The sequence below is a fragment of the Carcharhinus amblyrhynchos genome, chromosome 22 (assembly GCF_965287045.1).
Source record: "Carcharhinus amblyrhynchos chromosome 22, sCarAmb.v2.hapA, whole genome shotgun sequence".
Taxonomy (NCBI): domain Eukaryota; kingdom Metazoa; phylum Chordata; class Chondrichthyes; order Carcharhiniformes; family Carcharhinidae; genus Carcharhinus; species Carcharhinus amblyrhynchos.
This window is the reverse complement of record NC_137345.1, coordinates 44,580,409-44,603,526: the sequence shown is the minus strand read 5'-3', so window position 1 is coordinate 44,603,526 and position 23,118 is coordinate 44,580,409. Positions and strand designations below refer to the sequence as shown.

The 23,118-nt window shown below is 43.9% G+C and overlaps 1 protein-coding gene across 1 annotated transcript; it reads left to right on the top strand.

Moving 5' to 3' along the window:
* Positions 1–3,862: 3,862 nt before the first annotated feature.
* On the top strand, positions 3,863–22,794 carry apobec2a (apolipoprotein B mRNA editing enzyme, catalytic polypeptide-like 2a). The gene is made up of 3 exons (XM_080210225.1): positions 3,863–4,080; positions 13,180–13,718; positions 22,374–22,794. The coding sequence occupies exons 1-2, from the start codon at positions 3,947–3,949 to the stop codon at positions 13,712–13,714; spliced, it is 669 nt and encodes a 222-aa protein (XP_080066351.1). The 5' UTR covers positions 3,863–3,946; the 3' UTR covers positions 13,715–13,718; positions 22,374–22,794.
* The last annotated feature ends 324 nt before the right edge of the window (positions 22,795–23,118 follow it).

The following is a 23,118-nucleotide window of genomic DNA, read 5'->3' as shown; positions in this document are numbered from 1 at the left end:
AAACATCTAAATCATCGGGCCTACAGGGAAGGCTTGTAAAATAAAGGAACAATCAGAGTAATTGATGGATTTCCAACTTCTGCCTCTTAGAATAATCGATAAGTTTGGTGGTGTCATTATCAGAATGTAGAGAACACACAGGAACAGTGAACAGACCTCAACGCTGGCTCATTAATCCCACAAACAAATTATTAAAATCATTAACCAATGGCTGATTCCATCTACTCATCTTCGTTTCGTATTTCTTAATATTCTTACCTAATAAAAAATCAATCTCAGTTGTGAACTTTTCAATTGACCCTATCATATAATCCCCACAGTGTAAAAGGAGGCCATTCAGCCCATCAATTCTGCACCAACTCTGTGATAGAGAATCTTACCCAGACCCTCTCCCCCACCTTATCCCTGTAACCCCGCACACTTACCATGGCTAATCTCCCTAATTTACACATCTTTGGACACGAAGGGGCAATTTAACATGACCAATCAACCTAACCGGCACATCATTGGACAGTGGAAGGAAACCAGAGCAAACCCACACAGACACCATTAGACTGTAAGGCCATAATACATAGAAGCAGAATCAGGCCACTCGGCCCATCGAGTCTGCTCCGCCATTCAATCATGACTGATTTTTTTTCATCCCCATTCTCCTACCTTCTCCCCATAACCCCTGATCCCCTTATTAAATCAATAACCTACCTATCTCTGTCTTAAAGACACTCAATGACCCGGCCTCCACAGCCTTCTGCAGCAAAGAATTCCACAGATTCACCACTCTCTCTGGCTGAAGAAATTCCTCCCCATCTCTGTTTTAAAGAATTGTCTCTTTAGTCTGAGGTTGTCCCCTCTGGTTCTAGTCTTTCCTATTGGTGGAAACATCCTCTCCACATCCACTCTATTCAGGTCTTGCAATATCCTGTAAGTTCCAATAAGATCCCCCCTCATCCTTCTAAATTCCAATGTGTACAGATCCGGAGTCCTCAACCGACAAGCTCTTCATTCCAGGGATCATTCTTGTGAACCTCCTCTGGACTCCTCCCAAGGCCAGCACATCCTTCCTTAGATATTGGGCCCAAAACTGCTCACAATATTCCAAAGGGGTCTGAGCCTTATACAACCTCAGAAGTACATCTCTGCGACACGAATGCTAACGTTGCATTTACCTTCCTAACTGCCGACTAAATCTGCACATTAACCTTAAAAGAGTCTTGAACAATGACTCCTAATCCCCTTGTATTTCTGATTTCCTAAGTATTTTCCCATTCAGAAAATAGCCTATATCTCCATTCCTCCTTCCAAAGTGCATAACCTCACACTCTTCCACATTGTATTCCATCTGCCACTTCTAACATGTCTCCTAACCTGTCCAAGTCCTTCTGCAGCTGCCCTGCTTCCTCAATACTACCTGTCCCTCTACATATCTTTGTATCATCTGCAAACTTAGCAACAGTGCATTCAGTTCCTTCCTCCAGATTGTTAATGTATATTGTGAAAAGTTGTGGTCCCAGCACTGACCCCTGAGCCACACCACTACTCACCAGCTGCCATCCTGAAAATGATCCCTTTATCCCCACTCTCTGCCTTCTATCAGTTAGCCAATCCTCTATCCATGCCAGGATTTTATCCTTAACACCACGGGCACTTATTTAACAGTCTCCTATGCGACACCTTGTCAAAGGCCTTCTGGAAATCTAAATAAGTCACGTCCACTGGTTCTCCTTTATCTAACTTCCTTGTTACCTCCTCAAGGAACTCTTAACAGATTTGTCAGACATGACCTCTCCCTGACAAAGCCGTGCTGACTCTTTTCTACTTTATCATGCACTTCCCACTACACTGCGATCTCATCTTTAATAATGGACTCCAAAATTTTGCCAATGACCGAAGTCAGGCTAATTGGCCAAAAATTTCCCACCTGTTGCCTCCCTCCCTTCTTAAACAACAGTGTTACATTAACTACTTTCCAGTCCTCTGGTGCCATCCCTGCCTCCAGTGGTTCCTGAAAGATCACCACTAATGCCTCCACAATTTCCTCAGCTATCTCTTTTAGAACCCTGGGGTGTAGTCGATCTGGTCCAGGTGATTTATCCACCTTCAGACCTTTCAGTTTCCCCAGAACCTATTCCTTAGTAACGGCCACTACACTCACCTGTGCCCCCTGACTCTCCTGGGGCTCTGGCCTCCCACCGGTGTATTCCACCGTGAAGACTAATGCAAAGTAACTATTCAGTTCCTCTGCCATTGCTTTGTTTCCTAGTATTACCTCTCCAGCCTCATTTTTCAGGGGTCCAATGGCTATTTTTGCCTCTCTCTTACGTTTTATATATCGAAAATATATAAAAGAAAGAGAACATGCAACCTCCAACAGACAGTGAGCTGAGGCTGGAATTGAACCCAGGTCTCGGGAGCCATAGAGCAGCAGTTCTAACCATTGTGCCACCCTGGTTTTGTGTTTCAGATTTCCGCTACCTTTTGTGTGTAGTCCTTCCTGAAATCATCTCTGAGTGACTTTGTTCGAATTTTAGCACTTTGTTCTGAGTCTCACCATAACCTTTAAAACTCAGAAGAGCCCAAACTGTCAATGAAATGTTTTATTGTAATATTGTAGTGAAAAAGTGAGGAGGAGGAAGAGGTAGGAAATGAAACTTACACACGACACTAAACACCCTTAGGTACAATGTTGACAAACTAACCCAGAGAAAGATCGCTAACTGGAATGGGTTAAGGTGCTGCAATTAGTCTCAAACAGTCTACACTGAAGACAGAAAAATGTCAATCGGGGTTCTGGCTCCTCACCACCATCCAGAGACTCCTCCTGGTTAATGCATGAGAACTGAGTGAGAAGAGGATCTGGCAGGAGATGTGATTGAATAAATTTAGACATCTGTATTGCCTATGCTTGCATATGATGAACAGTCATTTGGGCAAGATGCCAACTACTACCTATGAAGTTGTACCCCACACAGAAACAGATTAAAGGAATGATTTGTTGTTCTTCTCAGAAGCGTACATTTGTGAAGAAGCGATGGTATGTTTTATTTTGATAAAATATTCAAGCTAAGGCTCAAAGCAAAGTGAAGGATGAAGGGCAGGAACAACTATGGGCGTGACACAGTGGCACAGTTGTTGGTGCTGCTGTCTCACAGTGCCAGGGACACGGGTTCGATTCCCGGCTTGGGTCACTGTCTATATGGAGTTTGCACGTTCTCCTTGTGTCTGCGTGGGTTTCCTCTGGATGCTCTGGTTTCCTCCCACAGTCTGAAAGATGTGCTGGTTAGATGCATTGGCCGTGGAAAATTCTCCCTCAGAGTACCCAAACAGGTGCCGGAGTGTGGTGACTAGGGAATTTTCACAGTAACTGCATTGCAGTGTTAATGTAAACCTATTTGCAACAATGCTGGAAGCACAGTGATTAACACTGCTGGCTTACAGCTCCTGGGATCCGGGTTCAATTCCCGCTTTGGATCACTGTCTATGTGGAGTCTGCACATTCTCCCCGTGTCTGCGTGGGTTTCCTCTGGGCGCTCCTGTTTCCTCCAAAAAAAGTCCACAGTCCAAAAAAAGGGCTGGTTAGGTGGATTGGCCATGCTAAATTCTCCCTCAGTGAACCGAACAGGCGCTGGAGTGTGACGATTAGGAGATTTTCACAGTAGCTTCATTGCAGTGTTGATGTAGGCTTGATAAATAAACCTTAAACTGTGTTGGAAAGAAAACACTGCATCCAATCGGAAGAATGTGTAGCCTGGGGAGAGCTGCCTGTGACTGATGGAACGAATGACGGTGACTTGACTGCGGTTTATTTTGGGCTTGGAGGAACTGGCCTCCTCCTTCGCTCCCTTATTTAGTGTGAGTGGATTAATACGACAGGGTGGACTGGCTTGCTCAGTGCAGAGCTGCCTTCAGTCTGATCACAGTGCACTGAGCTGTCGGGATTCTGTCCGCAATGGCTGAAAAGGCGACCAAGGAAAAGAATAAGAAGGCTGCAAGTGAGAAACCTGCAGAAGGTGAAACAGATGGAGAGGCTAACACAGAGAAAATAGAACTCCCCGAACTGGGGCCCTTTGAAACAATTATAGGGTGAGTGTCGAACCTCTTCCATTGATACTATTTCAGGAAGGAAGGGAAGGTTAGTTAGGAATTTGACAAACTGTTTTTCATCTCGGAGTAAAACCCAACCTATCGACTATGCTAATGCATCAGATAGAAGGAACTTTTACCATTGATCAAGATGTGCCAGACACAGTTTAAATTTGGAAAGTACAGTCAGAAAAATCTTTGTGAGAAAGAAAGTGATTCATTGAATATAAACTGGAGCCCAAGTTAAAAACACTGATATGCGCCATATATCGGTGATATTAGTGAATTAATGTATTTTTCTATACGTTCCACTGGGATTGACTTGCTGACTGTTTCAGTGCAGGAATTAATCCAGTTATTATAAGCAGGCTAAGAGATGCTTGAAGCATTTGTTCACTAATATCACCAACTGTTATCTCTGGATTTATAAGCCCGTGTGTCGGAATTTTTTGAACAGGTGTTGCAAGGTGAGTGTTGGCCTGGCTTTCCAAGTTCACTCGCCCAGCACAGAGCCAGCCCTGCCTTCAGGAACCTTTCAGCATGTACCCCAGACCTGACCAGTCTGTGATAGACAGCACACTGAGTGTTCTGGCTGGAAACTGCCAGTAGACGATTGTGGAATAAACAATAAGGAAAAATGACCCTCAGTCATTGTGTCAAGTAAGTTCACAGGAACGTCCAAGTATTGTACATATGCAGACATGAAAATGGGTTTGTATGTGTATGAAACATAGATGTACAAAGAACAGCACAGCATGGGAAACAGGCCCTTCGGCCCAACGAGCCTGTGCTGCCATTTTAACATTGTGAGTCCCCTCTTCCACCCTTGACCCTTGTCTATGCTCATGGCACCCACATTGGAAACCAGATTGAGGGGAGACTAATTTAGGGACAATTTGTTACAGCAATCAGCCTAAGAGCACGTTTTTGGGGTGTGGGAGGAAACCGGAGCACCCAGAGAAAACCCACGCAAGCACGGGGAGAATGCGCAAACTCCCACAGACACTGGCCCAAATCCATGTGTCTGCACAGCAAATAGTGATAGTCACTGAGCTGTCATGTTGCCCATCAGCTGGTCCAGATTAAGCGTACACTAACAACGTGAAGCACTAGGCAACTCTCGAAACATCCAAGAGCAGCCCTCGCACGACCCACCGCGTGTATGCCCCTTGTTGTCATCCCCACCCACCCTCCATATTAGGTTAAACCCTGCCGAAACACTCCAGCTAACCTCCCAGCTAAGATATTCGTACCCTTCCCATTTAAATGTTCCCCTATACAGTTGCCCTTCTCTCACAAAGACTTCTCAATGGTCTACAAATGTAAAACCCTCTGTCTTGCACCAATCCTTCAGCCACGCATTCAGCTGTAGGAACTCATTATTCCTAGCCCCACTGTTACTCGGCACTGGTAGCAGCCCAGAGATTGCCACCCTGGAGGCCCTGCTCTTCAGCCTGTGTCTCCTAAAAAGTAATTAATTCTATCTGAAGCACTTAGAGAGAAGAATTACCATAGGGTGCTCTATAGATACAAAACTTCTTTCTATATACGTTGTAATATGCAGTTTTACATGAACGATTTGTGTATCAAACACCATTAGGAGGCTACCCATTGCTAATTGGCTATTGATTGTATTTAAACAAATGCAGTTAGTCAGCAATAATTATAAGTTCACTTGTGCTCCCATCAATAGGAAATGACCGAACCGGCTCTTCTTTGGGTGAGGAGGTGTGTGTTTGTGATGAGTATCTCTGTTAATAGAGTCATAGCGGTTTACAGCACGGAAACAGGCCCTTTGGCCCAACTTGTCCCTCTATATCCATCTTACTCATGAAACTGTCTGAAATGTTCTTTAAAAGACAAAATTGTACCAGCCTGTACTACTACCTCTGGCAGCTTGTTCCAGACACTCACCACTCTCTGTGTGAAAAAATTGCCCTTCTGGACCCTTTTGTATCGTTCCCCTCTCACCTTAAACCTATGCCCTCTAGTCTTAGACTCGCCGACCATTGGGAAAAGATATTGACTATCTACCTTGTCTATGACCCTCATTATTTTATGGACCTCTATAAGATCACCCTTCAGTCTTTTATGCCCCAGATAATAAATACTTAATAATAAAATATGATAAATACTTATCAAAATGTAAAAGTTTGGCTTCAGTTCTGCTCTTCTTTACTTTGCGTCTGGAGTATAACACCTGGAGGTTAAACAATACCGACAATAGATACACATACAATAGGAGAATTTCAGTGATCCCAGGCTGGTTTGGAGGAAATGTGTGTCAGATATTTGGCACTACTATCGGATGGCCCTTTCTCAGATTTGCAATCTCTTTGAGTCAGGGTCACTATTCTTGTGATTCATATGTGTCCAAATGTTTGAATAAATCTCTCACACTAAGAATGCCTGGTTCTGTCTAGCCATTCCTCCTCCGTTTATTGGGTTCATTGTCTTCTTAAATTGTTTGAAAGGGGAATTGAGTCCACCTACCTAGAGGGAGAGAGGTAAAGGCTGTAGGAAGCCAGGACTGAAGTGATTCAGCTGGAGGGGCTGAACATTCTCAGACTGCGATGAATCTATAACCGTTTAACCAAATTCTGATCCCTTTTTAGAAGGATGATTCCATTGTTTACAATAAGGTAGGGTGGTTGGTGAGCTACTGTGTAAATCTTGTTTAGATGATGAGTGAAGAAGGCTGATGATAAAAGAGCTAATGTACAGGTTGTAAAGTAAACATGGAATACTATATTATGGTGAATGACTTTTTCTAAGGCGTTAGTGAACAATTTTCCAATAATAAAGGCAAACAATTTTGTCCAACCCCAGATTTTTCCAAATCAATTCAAAGATACTAAATATAGGTCAGTGGGAACTTAGATTTAAGATTCAGTCTAATTATCTCTGTGGAATAGAACCATACCTTCCCAAGAGTGCAGAAAGAGACCATTCAACCCACTGAGTCTGCACCGACTGTCCAAAAGAGTGAAGCCCTCCCATCCGTCCCATCCCCGCAACCCCACATTATTTACCACGGCTAATCCACTTAACCTACACATCTTTCGACACTAAGCGGCAATTTGACCAGGCCAACCAACTTAACCTGCACATTTTTGGAGTCTGGGAAGGAAGCTGGAGTACCCGGGAGAAACCTACGCAGACACAGAACGAACGCACAAACTCCACACAGACAGTCACCCGAGGTCAGGATTGAAGCTGGGTCCCTGGCATTGTGAGATAGCAATGCTAACCACTGTGCCACCCAGATTATGATTTTCCTACAATTATGGAGCTATTTCGACCTTTTAAACCTGTTACTCAACACTGGTCACAGTTGTGAATACATTGTGAAATACTGTGAGTTGCAGTCTTGCTGCATTCTGGAGCAATTCCTTAGCCACTTTCATCTCCAGTCTTGTTGGTCTGTTTTCAGCTGGTGAACCTTCTTTTAATGTGATGCAACATAAAAACAAAATCAGCCCATTAGTCACTGATTATTTTGAATCTAACTTCACATAGCAAGCAGATGGTGTGGAGGTGGCAGTAAAAGAGGAGTTAGGGCAGGAAAGTAATAGATAGAGTATGTAGTAAAAATATTAACATGACTAAAAGTTGGTTAGTCACTTGTCTAGATAGAATTCACTCAAGGTTGCTAAAGGAACACACACTAAAGGTATAATAGGGCACAACCTCAGGCTAAAGGGACGATCCTTTAAAACAGAGATGAAGAGGAATTTCTTCAGCCAGAGGGTGGTGAATCTGTGGAACTCTTTGCCGCAGAAGGCTGTGGAGGCCAGGTCACTGAGTGTCTTTAAGACAGAGACAGATAGGTTCTTGATTAATAAGGGGATCAGAGGTTATGGGGTAAAGGCGGGAGAATGGGGATGAGAAAAATATCAGCCATGATTGAATGGCACAGCAGACTCGATGGGCTGAATGGCCTCATTCTGCTCTGTTTTATGGTTTTATAGTGGAAGCTGTGGTCACAATCTTTCGATTCTCATTGGATTTGAGAGTAGTCCCAGAGCACCAGGGTTGCTATTGTTAAAGCACAATTCCAGAAAGGGGAGAGGGATGCACTGGGAAAGTACAGAGTAGTCAGTCTAACATTATTCAGAGTGAAGTAATTGGAAACCATTCATCAGTTTAGGGAAGCTGGTGGAACAAAGGGGAAAGTGAGGGTATGAATGCAAACCTGAATTAGTGACAGGAGGCAGAGGGCAGTGTTGGATGGATGTTTTTCAGACTGGGGGGAGTGATTCATGGTGGTGTTACCTATGGATCAATCTTGTGTCCGTTATTCCGAGCTGCACTTTTCTGCACCAGAGACACATCACCATTGATCACTGATGGGATCTTCCAGTCCTGCCGATGTCTACTGCATTTTGCATTGTTGGCCAGCTATGCCATTGAGGAACTCATCGTGGGGGGGGCGGTGGCTATCCGTGGGACTGGAAGATCCTGCTGGCAGGAAGGGCTGGAAAATTCAGCCTTCCATTCAAAAATGATCTAGACTCTCGCTGAGTGTAGGGAGCAGCATAACATGGCTGGCAGATGATATAAAAACTGGCAAATGAGTAGGTGGTGATGGGGATAGTTGTGGACTTCAGGAAGGTATAGACAGGATAGTGACACTCTGTGTGGAGTTTGCACATTCTCCTTGTGTCTGCATGGGTTTCCTCCGGGTGCTCTGGTTTCCTCCCACAGTCCAAAGATGTGCGGTTTAGGTTGATTGACCATGCTAAAATTGCCCCTTCGTGTTCTGAGACGCTTAGGTTAGAGGGATTAGTGGGTAAAATATGTAGGGATATGGGGGTAGGGCCTGGCTGGGATTGTGGTTGGTGCAGACTCGATGGGCTGAAGGGCCTCTTTCTGCACTATAGGGTTCTATGATTCTATGATTCTATGAAATGGGCATCGCAGATAAAATTCAAGATGGAGGAATGTGAAGTGATGCACTTTGGAAGATCTAATATGGAAAAAAAAAGCATCTAATAAATGTTACAATTGTTCAGAATGTAGATGAGCAGAGATCCTTGCTTTTTACGTACACAAATTCTAAAGGTGGCAGGACAAGTTGATAAGGAGTTCCAAAAACCATCTGAGTTACTTGGGTTGATGGAAGAATAATAAATCATGCTAGATCTTAATAAATGACTGGACTCCTGTGGACAATTCTGGGCATTATGCTTCAAGAACTATTTAAGGGCCTTCAGAGGAACTTGTCAAGATGTTACTGAGGGAGGATAAAGAGAGGTTGGAAATCATTCCCTCTGCAACAACAAAGGTGAAGGATGACCTGACACAGTTTTTCAAGATGATGAAAGATTTTGATTACATTGGCAGAGAAAAGCCATTCAAAAAAAAGTTGTGGGTCAATAACTACGATGGCACAGTGGTTGGCACTGCTGCCTCACAGCGTCAGAGGCCAGGGTTTGATTCCTGGCTTGGGTCACTGCCTGTGCAGAGTCTGCACAAGCTCCCTGTGTCTGCGTGGGTTTCTTCTGGGTGCTCCGGTTTCCTTCTACAGTCTGAGAAGACGCGCTGGGGTTCGGGTGCATTGGCCATGCTAAATTCTCCCTCAGTGTACCTGAACAGGCGCTGGAGTGTGGCGGCTGGGGGATTTTCACAGTAACTTCATTGTGGTGTTAATGTATGCCCACTTGTGACTAATAAATAAACTTTAACCAAATGTCATTGGTTCAAAATCATTGGCAAAATATCTGGAATAATGAATCTAACCCAGGGAAAACAACTTCACTGGGAACTGTGTGGATTTGGAACGCTGCCCAAAATATTACTGGAAGCTTATCTCATCGATCATTTTGAAAGGGATTTGAACGGGTACATAAGGATGATGGACCTGCAGAGGTGTAAACACACAGTGCAGGTTGACATGGGATGAGGCATAGCTGTTCTTTTGACGAGTGAGCGCAGACACAATGAGCTGAAAGTGTATGTTTTAATTTCTCACTGACGGGGAACTTAATTTGGAGATGGGGATTAACTCTGGCGAGGTGACTTTTTAAAGAGAATGCAGGAGATACTAATGCTCGCCAAGGGGCTTCCCAATTTCCTTTGTCAAGAAGCCTGACCAGTCTTTAACTCACTTTCAAAGTCTCAAGAACCGAACTCCTACATTTCACCCCGCAGTCGGTAAACTGGTTTTCAGCTTCAGGTCAAATTAGGTTCCCCATCTCTGCCAGACCAGAGATTCCATTCACTGATTCTATAATTCTAATTTATTAGGTAGGATTTTACAGCCTCGCTCGTTCCCATACTGCGTCCCTCCTCCCGCTCCGATTCCTGTGGCAGTGGGGTAGTAAAATTCCAGCCATTGTCTCTGCCAGTGTTACAGAAGGCTAGGACTCTCAGAGGATGGGATCAATGCGCCAAGATGGTCTTGTTGCTCTGAATTCGTCTCTCTGGGTGAGCAAAGTGCAGGCGGATTCCCCTATAAACACTGTCGTCTCTCCTTGTACTCGGGCTGGTGGGTAGTGGTGACGGGGGGATATTGTTACTGATCCCCTGGTGTCTCCTCCTGCCAGCACAGCAGAGATAAGGAGGGTTAAAAATAAGTCGGAAATTCCATTCACAGAGATAGTGCTGCAAATTCAAGACCATGTGTCGCCGGCGTCACTGGACAGTTTGATGTGGGGCAGAGTGGAGACAGAAACTCTGCTATGAGATTTACATGAGAGCAGAATTAGTGGGAATAGTTCAAACATCTTGCTGGAACTGTGAAATCGGAAATTTGTTTTCTAGCATAGAATTTATTGCTCTTAGTATGTACCATTTTCTTTTTAAACTGATTTAATTATTGTTAGAAGGCAGCATGAGCACCCTGACCAGATAGTGTGTAAATATTTAATTACATATAATGAAAAATCTTAATTGATATTGAACTTTTAACAGTTCTCTAAGACATGCCTCTTCCACCTATGTATGCAGACATTTTTATTGACAGCCATCACATATACAGCAGTCTCTCATAGTCAGTAATTTGATTATGGCTCATTCATATTATCCCACAGTGGAAGGAGGCCGTTTAGCCCATTGAGTCTGCACCAATCACAATCCCACCCAGACCCTTTCCCCAGAACCCTCATGCATTTACCCTAGCTAGTCCCCCTCATCACTAAGGGGCAATTTAGCATGGCCAACCCACCTAACCTGCACATCTTTAGGGACTAAGGGGAAATTTAGCACAGCCAATCCACCTAATCAGCACATCTTTGGACTGTGGGTGGAAACCGGAGTAGCTAGAGGAAACCCAGGCAGACACGGGGAGAATGTGCAGACTACACACAAACAGCGACCCAAGCTGGGAATCAAACCCAGGTCCCTGGCGCTGTGAGGCAGCAGTGCTAACCATTATGCTGCCCTTTCCATCTTGAAAGATTGTGTGCATGTATATAAGGTTCATGGTATGCTGGGTTACTTCCTGGACATGCTGCAGATTGAGGGATGAAGCATAGGGAACAATGGTACACACTGGCATTCACAGCCAGTGCTGTAGTGATGTTAATCAGAATACTGCTTCCCTTGTGAATGGGAATTAACCTGTTTTCAGGTTGCTTGAGGGGTGAATGTTGCCAGGTTTCTCTTAGAAGAAGGCCACAAGACTTAGGGTGGTTGGATTTATTTCTGGCGCCTTGGTTTTGGGTTCAGGAGAATGTGGGTTCAGGGCCCATTCTAGTGCTCATAACCCAGACAGGCAATACCAATGGAATGCTGCATTGTCAGAGGTGCCATTCTTCAGATGAAACCAAGGCACGGGGTATCTTGTCCATTCAGGTAAAGGTCCTGCACAATCCTCATCCTTCCACAAACATTCCTGATTGTTCTTTGTGGGACCTCTGGCCTTTCCAGGTGGTCCTGTTAAAGTTGACCCCGGTGCGATGGGCTCCCTAGTGGCGGGTTGGGTGAACCATGCAAAAGCCCGTAGATTGATTCTTCCATTTACCATGTAACAGTAGTGATCATGTACTCCGGAAACAATTTTTGTGAAGTGCATCAAGATCTTTCTTACAGATGTGGTTAGGTTCTACATAAGTTAACAGTTACAAGAAGCCATCGGAGCAAAGCTCTGTGACCTTTTTCTCTGTCCCGAATCTGGAGGCAACCCTCAGCCATTTGCTATTTCTTGATTATTGCATTGGAGTGAAGGCTGGGATTATACAGTCAAGTCTTGGAGTTTAAACATACAACCTTCTTACTCAGACTTCAGGGATCTACCATCTGAACGAGGCTGATGCATAGTTTAGAACAAGATTAAATAACTAGAAGGAGATCATCTGGAATATATCAGCTGGAAAGCATTAGGAATAGTGATATTTACATTATACCAATTTCTGTTACATCCTCTGGTGCAACAACCCTCAGAGACCTCTGTGCTCCTTCTGACCTTGCACCATCATTGGCAATCTTGCTTTCAGCCCAAGGCTGAACTGTGGAATCCTTTCCTCAAATCTCTCTATTTCTTTCATTTTTTTAAAAAAATGCTCTTTAGATCTACCTCTGACCAAACCTTTGATCATCTGTCCTAAGATCTCCTTCTGTGACTTTGAGGGGGGCTGCTTTCCTGTTGTGCCCGCCATCAGAATTCTAGCTGGCAGGGTGGGAGAAACAGACCATGCAAAGATCCAGTGAGCTCGGGCGGGATTTTCCGGTTTTGGGGCGAGCGTGGCTGAAAAATCCCGCCCTCTGTGTCAATTTCTTTTATGGTAACACCCATGGTCAAAAGATGTGCGGGTTAGGTGGATTGGCCGTATTAAATTGCCCTTTAGCGTCAGGGGGATTAGCAGGGTAAATACGTGGGGTTATGGGAATAGGGCCTGGGTGGGATTGTTGTCAGTGCAGGCTCGATGGGCCGAATGGCCTCCTTCCACATTGTAGGATTCTATAATTCTATAAAAATTCCTCATGAAGTGCCTTGGGACTTTTTAATATGATAAAAATATTCTATTTACAAATGCAATTGCTTTCATGCAAAAGTGTTTCTGACCGTTGTATATTTTATCTAAACGCTCTATTGATGAGACGGAACTACTTTATTTTCTTGCTACGTCCAATGACATCTGCTTCTTTCTTTTCCAGACAACGCATGCCATCCCTTTTCTTCAAATTCCAGTTCAAAAATGTAGAATATTCTTCGGGAAGACACAAAACCTTCTTGTGCTACTCAGTGGAGAAACAGGGCACGGATTGTGAGAGGTCGGAGGGATACGTGGAGGATGAGCATGCGGGCACACACGCAGAAGATGCCTTCTTCACAGATATCTTCACAGAGTGTGATGGCAGCCTAAGCTACTCCATCATTTGGTACGTGTCCTCCAGCCCTTGCGCGGTGTGTGCCGCCAAACTGGCTGAGTACCTGAGCAAGTGCCCCAACGTCCAGCTTACCATCTTCATGGCCCGCCTGTACATGTGGGAAGAGGCTGAGATCCAGCAGGGTCTGCAGAAGCTGCATGGGGCCGGGTGTCGATTGAGGATCATGAAGGTGCCAGAGTATAACTACTGCTGGAACACCTACGTGGAAAATGAGGAGGAAGCTTTCACGCCTTGGGAGGACCTTCAAGACAACAGCACGTTTTATGAAGAAAAATTAAATGAAATTCTACATCATGCCTAGAAAGGTGAGGCATTCGGACATCTTCCAAAGTTTAATGGTTGCCACACAGTTGATGTTTCTCTTTTACTGTTCCCCACACCCACTCCTCCCTCTGCCCTCTCTCCCTCCCCCCACCCCCCCAGTACATTCTTTGCTCTGGACACACCTGATTGCTTTACTGGCTTACAAAAGGTAAGAAAAGATAAATGTGGTGTTGCCAACAATGGCAGTTGGTTAACATTTGATTGATTTTTGTACCATTGTGTCAACATTCGCAATGTTGGCTTAGGTTGACTTGTAGACCTTACCAATGCCACAATTACTAAAAGATGACAACAAGAAAACAGAAGCACTATGGGATACTGCTATGGGGGCAGGGCATTCCATTGGGGAGGTACAGAGTGGTTGTCCCTGGCATGGGAGAGGATATTACATTGGGCAGGTTTGGAGTGGAGGGTTGTTCCCTCGGTGGTGGTGGGAGGTGGGGGTAGCTGTCAGGTGCCAAGGTTGCTGGCAAAGCGTGCTCATTCAGAGCCCAGCCCACCAGCATGGGGTTGGGGGACCCACCTCTTCAATTTTTGATTTCAAAATGTTTAAAAATACAGTGGGAAAATCCAGCGAGGCAGCTAGCAGGCAGCATACATTCAGAAAATTGTGCCCAGGAAGTCTAAAAAATGTTCTGCAGATACCAATTCCTGTGGTATTGCATATAAAGTGTGAGATTTTCCAGTCCTTCCCACCGGTGGGGTATTCCAGTCCCGCTGACAGCACACCCTCACCATGCATTTCATGGTAGTGAGGGGCATGTTCAGTGGGACTGGAAGATCCCGCCACCAGCCAATAGCAGGGCAGCCTCCCGCTGTCGCAAAACACATTGCTTGGTAAATCCTACCCAGAGTGTCAAAATCAAAGGCTGGGTTCTCTGACCTTGCCCACGGTTGGATTCTCCAGTCCTGCGGCTATGTCTGTGCCAAGTTCTCCATTAGAATCATAGAACCCTACAGTGCAGAAAGACATCTTTCGGCCCTTTGAGTCTGCACCGAATGCAATCCCACCCAGGCCCTACCCCCATATCCCTACATATTATTCCGACTAATCCCTCTAACCTACACATCCCTGGACACTAAGGGGCAATTTCTTAGCATGGCCAATCAACCTAACCTGCACATCTTTGGACTGTGGGAGGAAACCAGAGCACCCGCAGGAAACCCACGCAGACACGGGGAGAATGTGCAAACTCCACACAGACAGTGACCCGAGCCAGGAATCGAACCCAGGACCCTAGAGCTGTGAAGCAGCAGTGCTAACCACTGTGCTACCGTGCTGCCCATTCTTGCTGGTAGTAGGGACGGGCCATACAAGATTAGAGAATTCCAGACCATCTTCGGGTGAAATAGGTAGAGATGAGGGGTAATTGCTATGGTGTGCATTGAGTTCAGTTCCAATTCAAAAATTAGATGTCTTTATTTGACATAGATTGCTTTTCCACTGTTCATAGTTAAATCACAAAACTTGGGGACTTTGGGAGAATTGTAGTTTCTCTGTAGTTTAGACTGATGGAATGAGAAGGGTTGAGATGACACTGCCGAGTACAGCACCAGTAACTGTGGAGGGTTTAGTTATGATGTGATGAGGTTACAGACAATTTCCATGTTAACAATGGGCACGGAAATGAAAAATGGAGAAAAAGGTGAACAGCTTTGATAAAGAGTCGTCTGGACATGAAATGTCAGCTCTTTTCTCTTACAGATGCTGCCAGATCCGCTGAGATTTTCCAGCGTTTTCTCTTTTTGACTTCAGTTTCCAGCATCCGCAGTAATATGTTTTTATTTTATATTTTATGGATGGTTCTATATTTTACATATTTAAAAAGAATTCGTGAGACAATTACTGATTTACCTGATCAGAGTTGAGAGCGTTTTGAATTACAGGATGAGATGTTGGTGCTTTCAGGTTGGCGGGAGTGAGATGTATTTCTGGTGATGAATTAAAGGAATTGCCTGAGGACCACACTGCAGAACATTAAAGTGCAGTGACATCGGTGTGATTTCTGTTTCTCTACCCCGCTGAATACCCCTGGTGACACTGCATATTTTGCAGGGTAAGTTTATAACAGCGCTCAGAAGCATTCGTAACTATATTGAGAGCAGCTACCTGACACTTCGCCTTGAGACAGAAGCTGAGTGCTTATGTGGGAGGGAATGAGGGGCGTGCACTCCCCCCTGAGGTAAATACCCACTCTTGAAAGTTACTAGAATTTAAGATATTTTATGAGAAAACAATATTTTACTTTCCAGCTCTTAAGCTAAGCTTTTGGGGGCAGGGCGTTCCACTGGGGAGGTGTAAAAGTTTTTAATTTAAAGGAAGCCTTTGATGTTATGACCTGGTATTGGGTTCTTAACAACTGACAGTTGGGCAGCACAGTGGCACAGTGGTTAGCACTGCTGCCTTCCAGGAACCTGGGTTCGATTCCCGGCTTGGGTCACCATCTGTGTGGAGTTTGCGCATTCTCCCCGTGTTTGCCTGGGTTTCCCCTGGGTGCTCCAGTTTCTTCCCACAGTCTGAAAGACATGCTGGTTAGGTGCATTGGCCATGCTAAATTCTCCCTCAGTGTACCCAAACAGGCGCTGGAGTGTGGCGACTAGGGGATTTTCACAGTAGCTTCATTGCAGTGTTAATGTAAGCCTACTTGTGATACTAATAAATGAACTTAAACTTAGTTGCTATGGGAACAGGGCAGTGTAGGATTTGCAGTTTACATTTCGGACACTTCCTTATGCACTAAGAATGATTTTTAAACTTGTAAAATGGTGCTTTTAATTGATTAAATGTGGCTTCCATTCGAGGAAAGTTCTGGGATGGGGACAAGTCATTCTGCTCACTGGAGTTCATTGATTCGATGCTGTTCTCTTTAGTGCCCAACTGCACTTTCAGTTTCCTGAACCTTTGCAGATATTTCATTGCTTTTTGATGAGCAAAATCCTTTCAATGATCTGTTTAAATTTACTGTTCACTCACTTAAATTTACAGCCTCAGGCCTACTTTCTTGAAGGCAATGAACAAGATCTACCATTAAATATTCAACATATCTCAATGACATCCCAGCTTGTTTTGTACAGCATAAAACGAGTTTATCCAAACACCCCCAGTTTATTATTAAAACAGCGATAATAAGATAGAATAAAATTATAGAATCCCTACAGGGCCATCCTTTATCAATTCTGTCAGTTGTTGTTTCTCTCCTGTACGTAGTGGTACGCCAGGCAGACTTTAATCTGTCCCCATAGCAAACATCTTTCTCTAGAACAGTTTGCTAGCTGTTGCCAGAGGCTTCAATAGCTCTGGGCACGGTGAAGGAATGAAAATTATATTGGAGTGAAACAGCTATTGAACAGGTTCTGAGATCTTCAACACTAATCAATTCAAGCCAGATCATTATGGGTCTCACTCAGCAGGCTAGGAATGAACTTGGTGCTGCCAAAGGATTAGACACAAATTGTTAAAGCCCTTATTTTTCTGTACAGGTATTAAAAATTTATTCATTAGTCACAAGTAAGGCTTACAGTAACACTGCAATGAAGTTACAGTGAAATTCCCCTAGACACCACATTTCAGCACATCTTTCAGATTGTGGAACAAAATCGGAGCACCCGGGGGAAACCGTGAAGATTGGAGGGTAGCAAATGTTGTGCCATTGTTTAATAAGGGGTGCAGAGAAAAGCCTGGGAACTACAGGTGGTGAGCCTAATACCTGTAGTGGGTAAATTGTTAGAAGGTATTCTGAGAGACAGAGGGAGAATGTACAAACTCCACATCGACCTAAGACCGGAATTGAACCTGGTTCCCTTGAGCTGTGAGGCAGCAGTGCTAAACACTGTGCCACCATGTTGTCCATTTGTTGGCTAAAGTTAAGCTTATAGAATGGAAGGCAAATTATTGACCTGGTTAGGAATTTGGCTGAGGGGTAGGAGACAGGGGGCTGGACTTTCACCATCAAGATGGGTAGCAAGAATTAGGGATATTCCTGGCTCAGCACGGCTGTCTCCAGAGGAAGGACTTCCATTGTTGGTGGGGGTGGGGAGGGTGTGGGCAAGCCAACCTGGGAAAGAGGTGAGAGGCAGCCACAGGGGCCGCTGGGTGCCAATGCACGCTGTTTAAAAGGTGCCAATCAAGTAATGTTTCTCCTGGGGCTCAGGTGTCTCCGTCCTTTAATAGACGTCTGGGACTTTCCGCCAAGAATGCTTAGTGAGACTCGGCTGAAAGCCCAGAAATCCACTGGAGTACAGAATCTTGCTTGATTGATAGCTCTGGCTCTCTGATCTCTTCTGTCAATTTCACAGTGTTTATCTATGCAAGAGGTTTTGAATGCTTACAGTTTCTGCAACTGATCCTTTAAGGGCTCTGGATGATCATTATTTACTGGCGTGTAATGAAAACAATTTTATGAATGAATTACTCTTTTTAAAACTTCTTTAACACATTCTGTTGTCACTATGACGTTCATTGGTTCGATACAGTGGGGGCTCCACCGCCACTCTGTCTGTGATCAGTGGGGGAGGAAGGGGGGCAAGGATCGTTTATTGGTCTGGGTAGTGGGGGGGATCAGTAGTATTGTGGGGTGGGGCAATGTCTGTGGGGGCCAGGGGGGAGGCATTGTCCAGTCTGGGAGACATGTGCAGGGGACTGTTTTTCTATTTTTTTTCTGTGCATGTGCAATTGAAGGCTCCGATTGGAGCTGCAGTGTTTCGGGTGCGTAAGCCCTGCCCACGGGCTTGTGCAGAACGATTCAGAATCGCTGATATTTTTTCAGGCAGAGTGCATAAGGGGGAGCCTGAGAACGAGTCTAAAAGTTGGATCTGAAACACTCCCAGTTTCAAGTCCATCCAGCGCTTAGAATCAATATGGTAAATTAGGGCCCAATGAGTGGGCAAGAACATAGCAGATGGAATATAATGGGCAGAAAATATAAGCTAACTTGGACTTTGGTTGGAGGAATAGATGTGCAGAGTATTTATTAAATGGTAAGAGGTTAGAGTTTGTCGAAATACAAAAGGACTTGGGTGTCCTTGAACGCTAAGATGCAGTTTCAGTGGGCAATTAGGAAGGCTAATGGTATGTTGGCCTTTATTACAAGAGGGTTTGAGTACGGGAGTAGTGAAGTGTTGCTTCAGTTGTATACAACTTTGATTAGGCCATACCTGGAGTAGTGTGTGCAGTTTTACTTCCCTTATCTTATTGTCATAGAAACACAACAAAGGTTCACCAGACTTGTTGTGGGGATCATCATCAAATCATAGAATTCCTACCATGCAGAAAGGGACCATTCGGCCCATCAAGCCTGCACTGACAACCAGCCCAACCAGGCCATATCCCCGTAACCCCTCGTATTTATCCTGCTAACTCCCTGAAACTAAGGGGCAACTTAGCATGGTCAATCAACCTACGCCGCTGTGGACTGTGGGAGGCAACTGGAGCACCCAGAGGAAACCTTCGCAGACACGGAGAGAATATGCAAATTCCACACAGACAGCCACCTGAGGCCGGAACTGAGCCGTTTCCCTGGCGCTGCGAGGCAGCAGTGCTAACCACTACGCCACCCCATGATGTGTGTGTGTTTTGAACAACTTCTACAACAAACTCCCATTGATGGTTCAGCCATTTTAGATCAAATACATCATCAGTCAAACCTTTTCTGCTTCAATACCTAATATTGGCTAAATGGTTTCCTAAGTTCGACTAGCAACTTTTGGTGCCTACAAATTAGGTACTTATTATCCTTCAGAGAATCAATTACATATATTAGCACCTAAAATAAAAGTTTTAGAACATAGAACATTGAAAAACAAAACAGGCTCTTCAGCCCACAAGTTGCACTGAACATATCTCTACCTACGAGGCTTACCTATAACCCTCAATTTTATAAGTACTTATCCAGAAGTCTCTTAAAAGACCCTATCGAATCTGCCTCCACCACCACCTTCGGCAGCTGATTCCAGGCTCCCACCACCCTCTGAGCAAAAAACTTTCCCCTGACATCTCCTCTGTACCTAGTCCCCAGCACCTCAAACCTGTGTCCTCTTGTGGCAACCATTTCAGCCTTGGGAAAAAGCCTCTGAGAATCCACCCGATCAATACCTCTCAACAAATCTTAATAAAATCATCATACATATCTTTCTCTATTTCCAACTCCAGCCGTGAAGTCAATAGGAATAGGGAAAGGTACAATAGATGTCTGATTCAATATTGCCCCTTTCACTCTGTTGATCAATCACTCTTGCTCTCATGGGGTGGAATTCCACCATTAATAGGTGAGAAAGCTGTGATTTTGGAACTGGAATCTGTATTTCATCAGTACCCTCATTGTGCAAGTGAAGATGACTTCCCAGGTTTGCATTTTTGATTGCATTCATAGTTTATGCCGAATCAGTTGAAATATTTTTTGCAACTATTGATGATATCGTCACCGGAGGTGGTCATTCCAAAGATGCTGTCAAAGGTGACGTGCTATTAAATCTAGATAAGTGCACATCTTTGAATGAAAAATCTGTGACTGGAAGTTGATGCAGTTAGCTATTAAACCATAGACAGAAATGTCCTTCAAGACTAACACTCTTCCAATTCACCAACTTTTTATTTCCATATCTATAATGTTCCAGTAATCTGAATAATTCTAAAGCTATTCAAAAATCAAGAACTAATTTAATTGGTGAAATTATATTTAAGCACTTGGCACTTTGTACATAGGAATATTCAATCAAAAGGTTGTGATAGTACTGGGAAACACCCAGCCACAGCTTTAGAATTAATTCGAATATCCCGTAGTGCCTTACTCTTTGTTGCATGGTACTCTAACTGTATGAAGGTCTCATATTTCTCTGTATAATTTCAGCTGTCTCAAAGTATTTATAGATCAGCCAGTCTAGGGGCGGGTACACCAAAGACCAAGTAATCCAGTCAGGTCCACAATGAGAATGGAAACTTTTCCAATTATGTCCCAGCAATGAGTTGGCTGCAGTAAGCACTAATAACGATTTTTATTTACTCTACATGTGGATATCTGGTGTGGAATGCTGTGCAAATGTGTATGCAGTTCTGCATCAACTTGACGCTAGTATGCTGATGGCAGGCTCAATCTGAAATAACTGCAATCCACCTTAATAACCCTCTGTGGCTGCCTTAACTCGAGAGCAACGTTCTGAGTTGGGAGGTCACATGTTCAGAACCCTGTCCTAAAGATTTTAGCACAGTACGCAGAGCGAAGGTGCACAGTCAAAGATGCTGAAGTTCAGGTGAGATGTTAAACTGAGGCCCTGTCTGCTCCCTCAGGTGGATGCAAAATAACTCACGATACTTTTCAGAGGTAACTGGGTTATCTCGGTTACCCTACATTACAATTTGCTTTAGAATGTTCTTAAAATGTTATTTTAAAAAATTAAGTTCCCGCTGCTTATTTTTTATATCTTTCGTTGAACTGCAGTGAGAAAAACCCAACAAATAAAATGTTAGGATTACAACTGGGTTGATTATGGGGTGACTGAACAGTTCCATTTGAATGCCATTTAAAAATAGGTGCACACGGGAGGATTCCTGCGTCGATTATTATTGTACACGATACAAGGCTGAAATACATGGCTTTTTATTAATCCACGGGTAGTCGGCGTCAGTGAGAAGGCCAGCATCACACTTCATTATAAAAATATACTTTAATTTGTAAAATATCTGAAGGAACATTACACATTTCCAAAAGGCTGTCATACACAGTGCAATAATATTCAGGTTCTCTACCTGTTATGTTGGACTCTTGAAAGTGTTTTAGTACAGTCAAAGAAACATTACAGACATTTCAAAATGGTCATAACAAATGGTACAAAGGTATTTAAGTTGCCAGCAGGTATCAGGTTGCATCAAGGTGCTTCTGTATGTGCAATATTCACTGTATACATTCAACGTGAGTCACATGGCCCCCAAGTGGGTTCTATACAATTCCACTCTCCTCAGTTCACAGTGGCTGAAAGGGCTTGGAACATTCCCCCATTGGACCTCTGTGGCAGCCACCCCAAGCTTGTGTATCTCTCAGCATGCAGACCTGGGCTTTGGAATGTGCCAGTCTGCAACACTCGGACAATTCTTTTAACTGGAAGATCAACAAGGTTTGTGTGGAAAAAGGAGCGTCTCTCATGGAGTTAGCGATCCTCCAGTAACAGCTGTTGTCTTGATATGTCCCTGGGAACATCCCTTATAGCACAGAGTCCTGTGGCACGGTCGTAATTGCCTGTGACAGAATTTAGTGGCTCATTAGGCTATTTTGGAAGCAGCGAAGTGTCAGTCACAGCACAGTGGGTCTGGAGTCATGTGTAAACCTAAGAATGACAGATTTCCTTTCCTAAAAAAAAGAGCTGTGGACCAGATGGAAATGTATAACATTGTGGAGGTTTTACAATGAATGTTACAGAGAAAATCTTTTTATTTCAGATTTATTTGCCATAAATGCATCACGATGGGTTCTGAATACATGTCTTCAGCTCACTAGTCTGAGCCCTTTAGTGCTGGTTCCAACCACTTAAATAAATATTTTCCTCCACTAGTATTCACCAAAAACCAACTCGCAACAGTAACATCTTTCCAATGCTCTGCACTCACTGATATATAAAGAATAACTGTATACTTTTCTTTATTATAGAGTATGGGTGCTGTATGCCAATCTCTTCAGTAGTGCTACACGATGCAGTGAGACACCTGGGAAGAAGCTAAACTCATTTATTCTATTTCACTTGGACTGAACTGAAAGGATTTTCTTTATTTTCTCTTACCATGCATCTTAAGTTTGTTGAATTATAATTTCCTGTCTGTCTCCAACTTCAGCTCTTAGCAAGTAGTCACTGTACCTTAGCAAAGGAAGTTTAGAACTGCCTAATAATGCACTGTTATTTCAATATAGTTCTGCCACAAATCTGTAAAATGTGTTCACGTAGGTTTACAACATGATAATAAATTGTATCACAAAGCACCTTGTTATGTAGCAGATATCACAACTGACAAAATAGGATCATATTCAATAGTCATCATTGACACTTGTGTTTTACAATAAAATTTCAACTGCCTACCTTTGTGCTTCTCAATTCTTTCATCATCTGGTGGAACCATCTTTCCCCATTAATACCAGATGAGGGTGCCTTTAAATGACTTCTCTAGGAATAATAATACACTATAGGCATTAGGGAGCGATACAACAGAGATTAAGAACAAGATTAAGTTTATTTAAAAGCATCACAAGTAGGCTTACATTGACACTGCAATGAAGTTGGTGAAAACCCACAATCCGGCACCTGTTAGGGTACACTGAGGGAGAATTTAGCATGACCAATTCACCTAACCAGCACGTCTTTCAGACTGTGGGAGGAAACCCACGCAGACGAGGGGAGAAC

Coding starts and splice junctions, on each gene's coding strand:
- apobec2a (XM_080210225.1), top strand. CDS start 3,947: ATGGCTGAAAAGGCGACCAAGGAAAAGAATAAGAAGGCTGCAAGTGAG. Junction 4,081..13,179: donor CCCTTTGAAACAATTATAGG/GTGAGTGTCGAA, acceptor TTTCTTTTCCAG/ACAACGCATGCCATCCCTTT.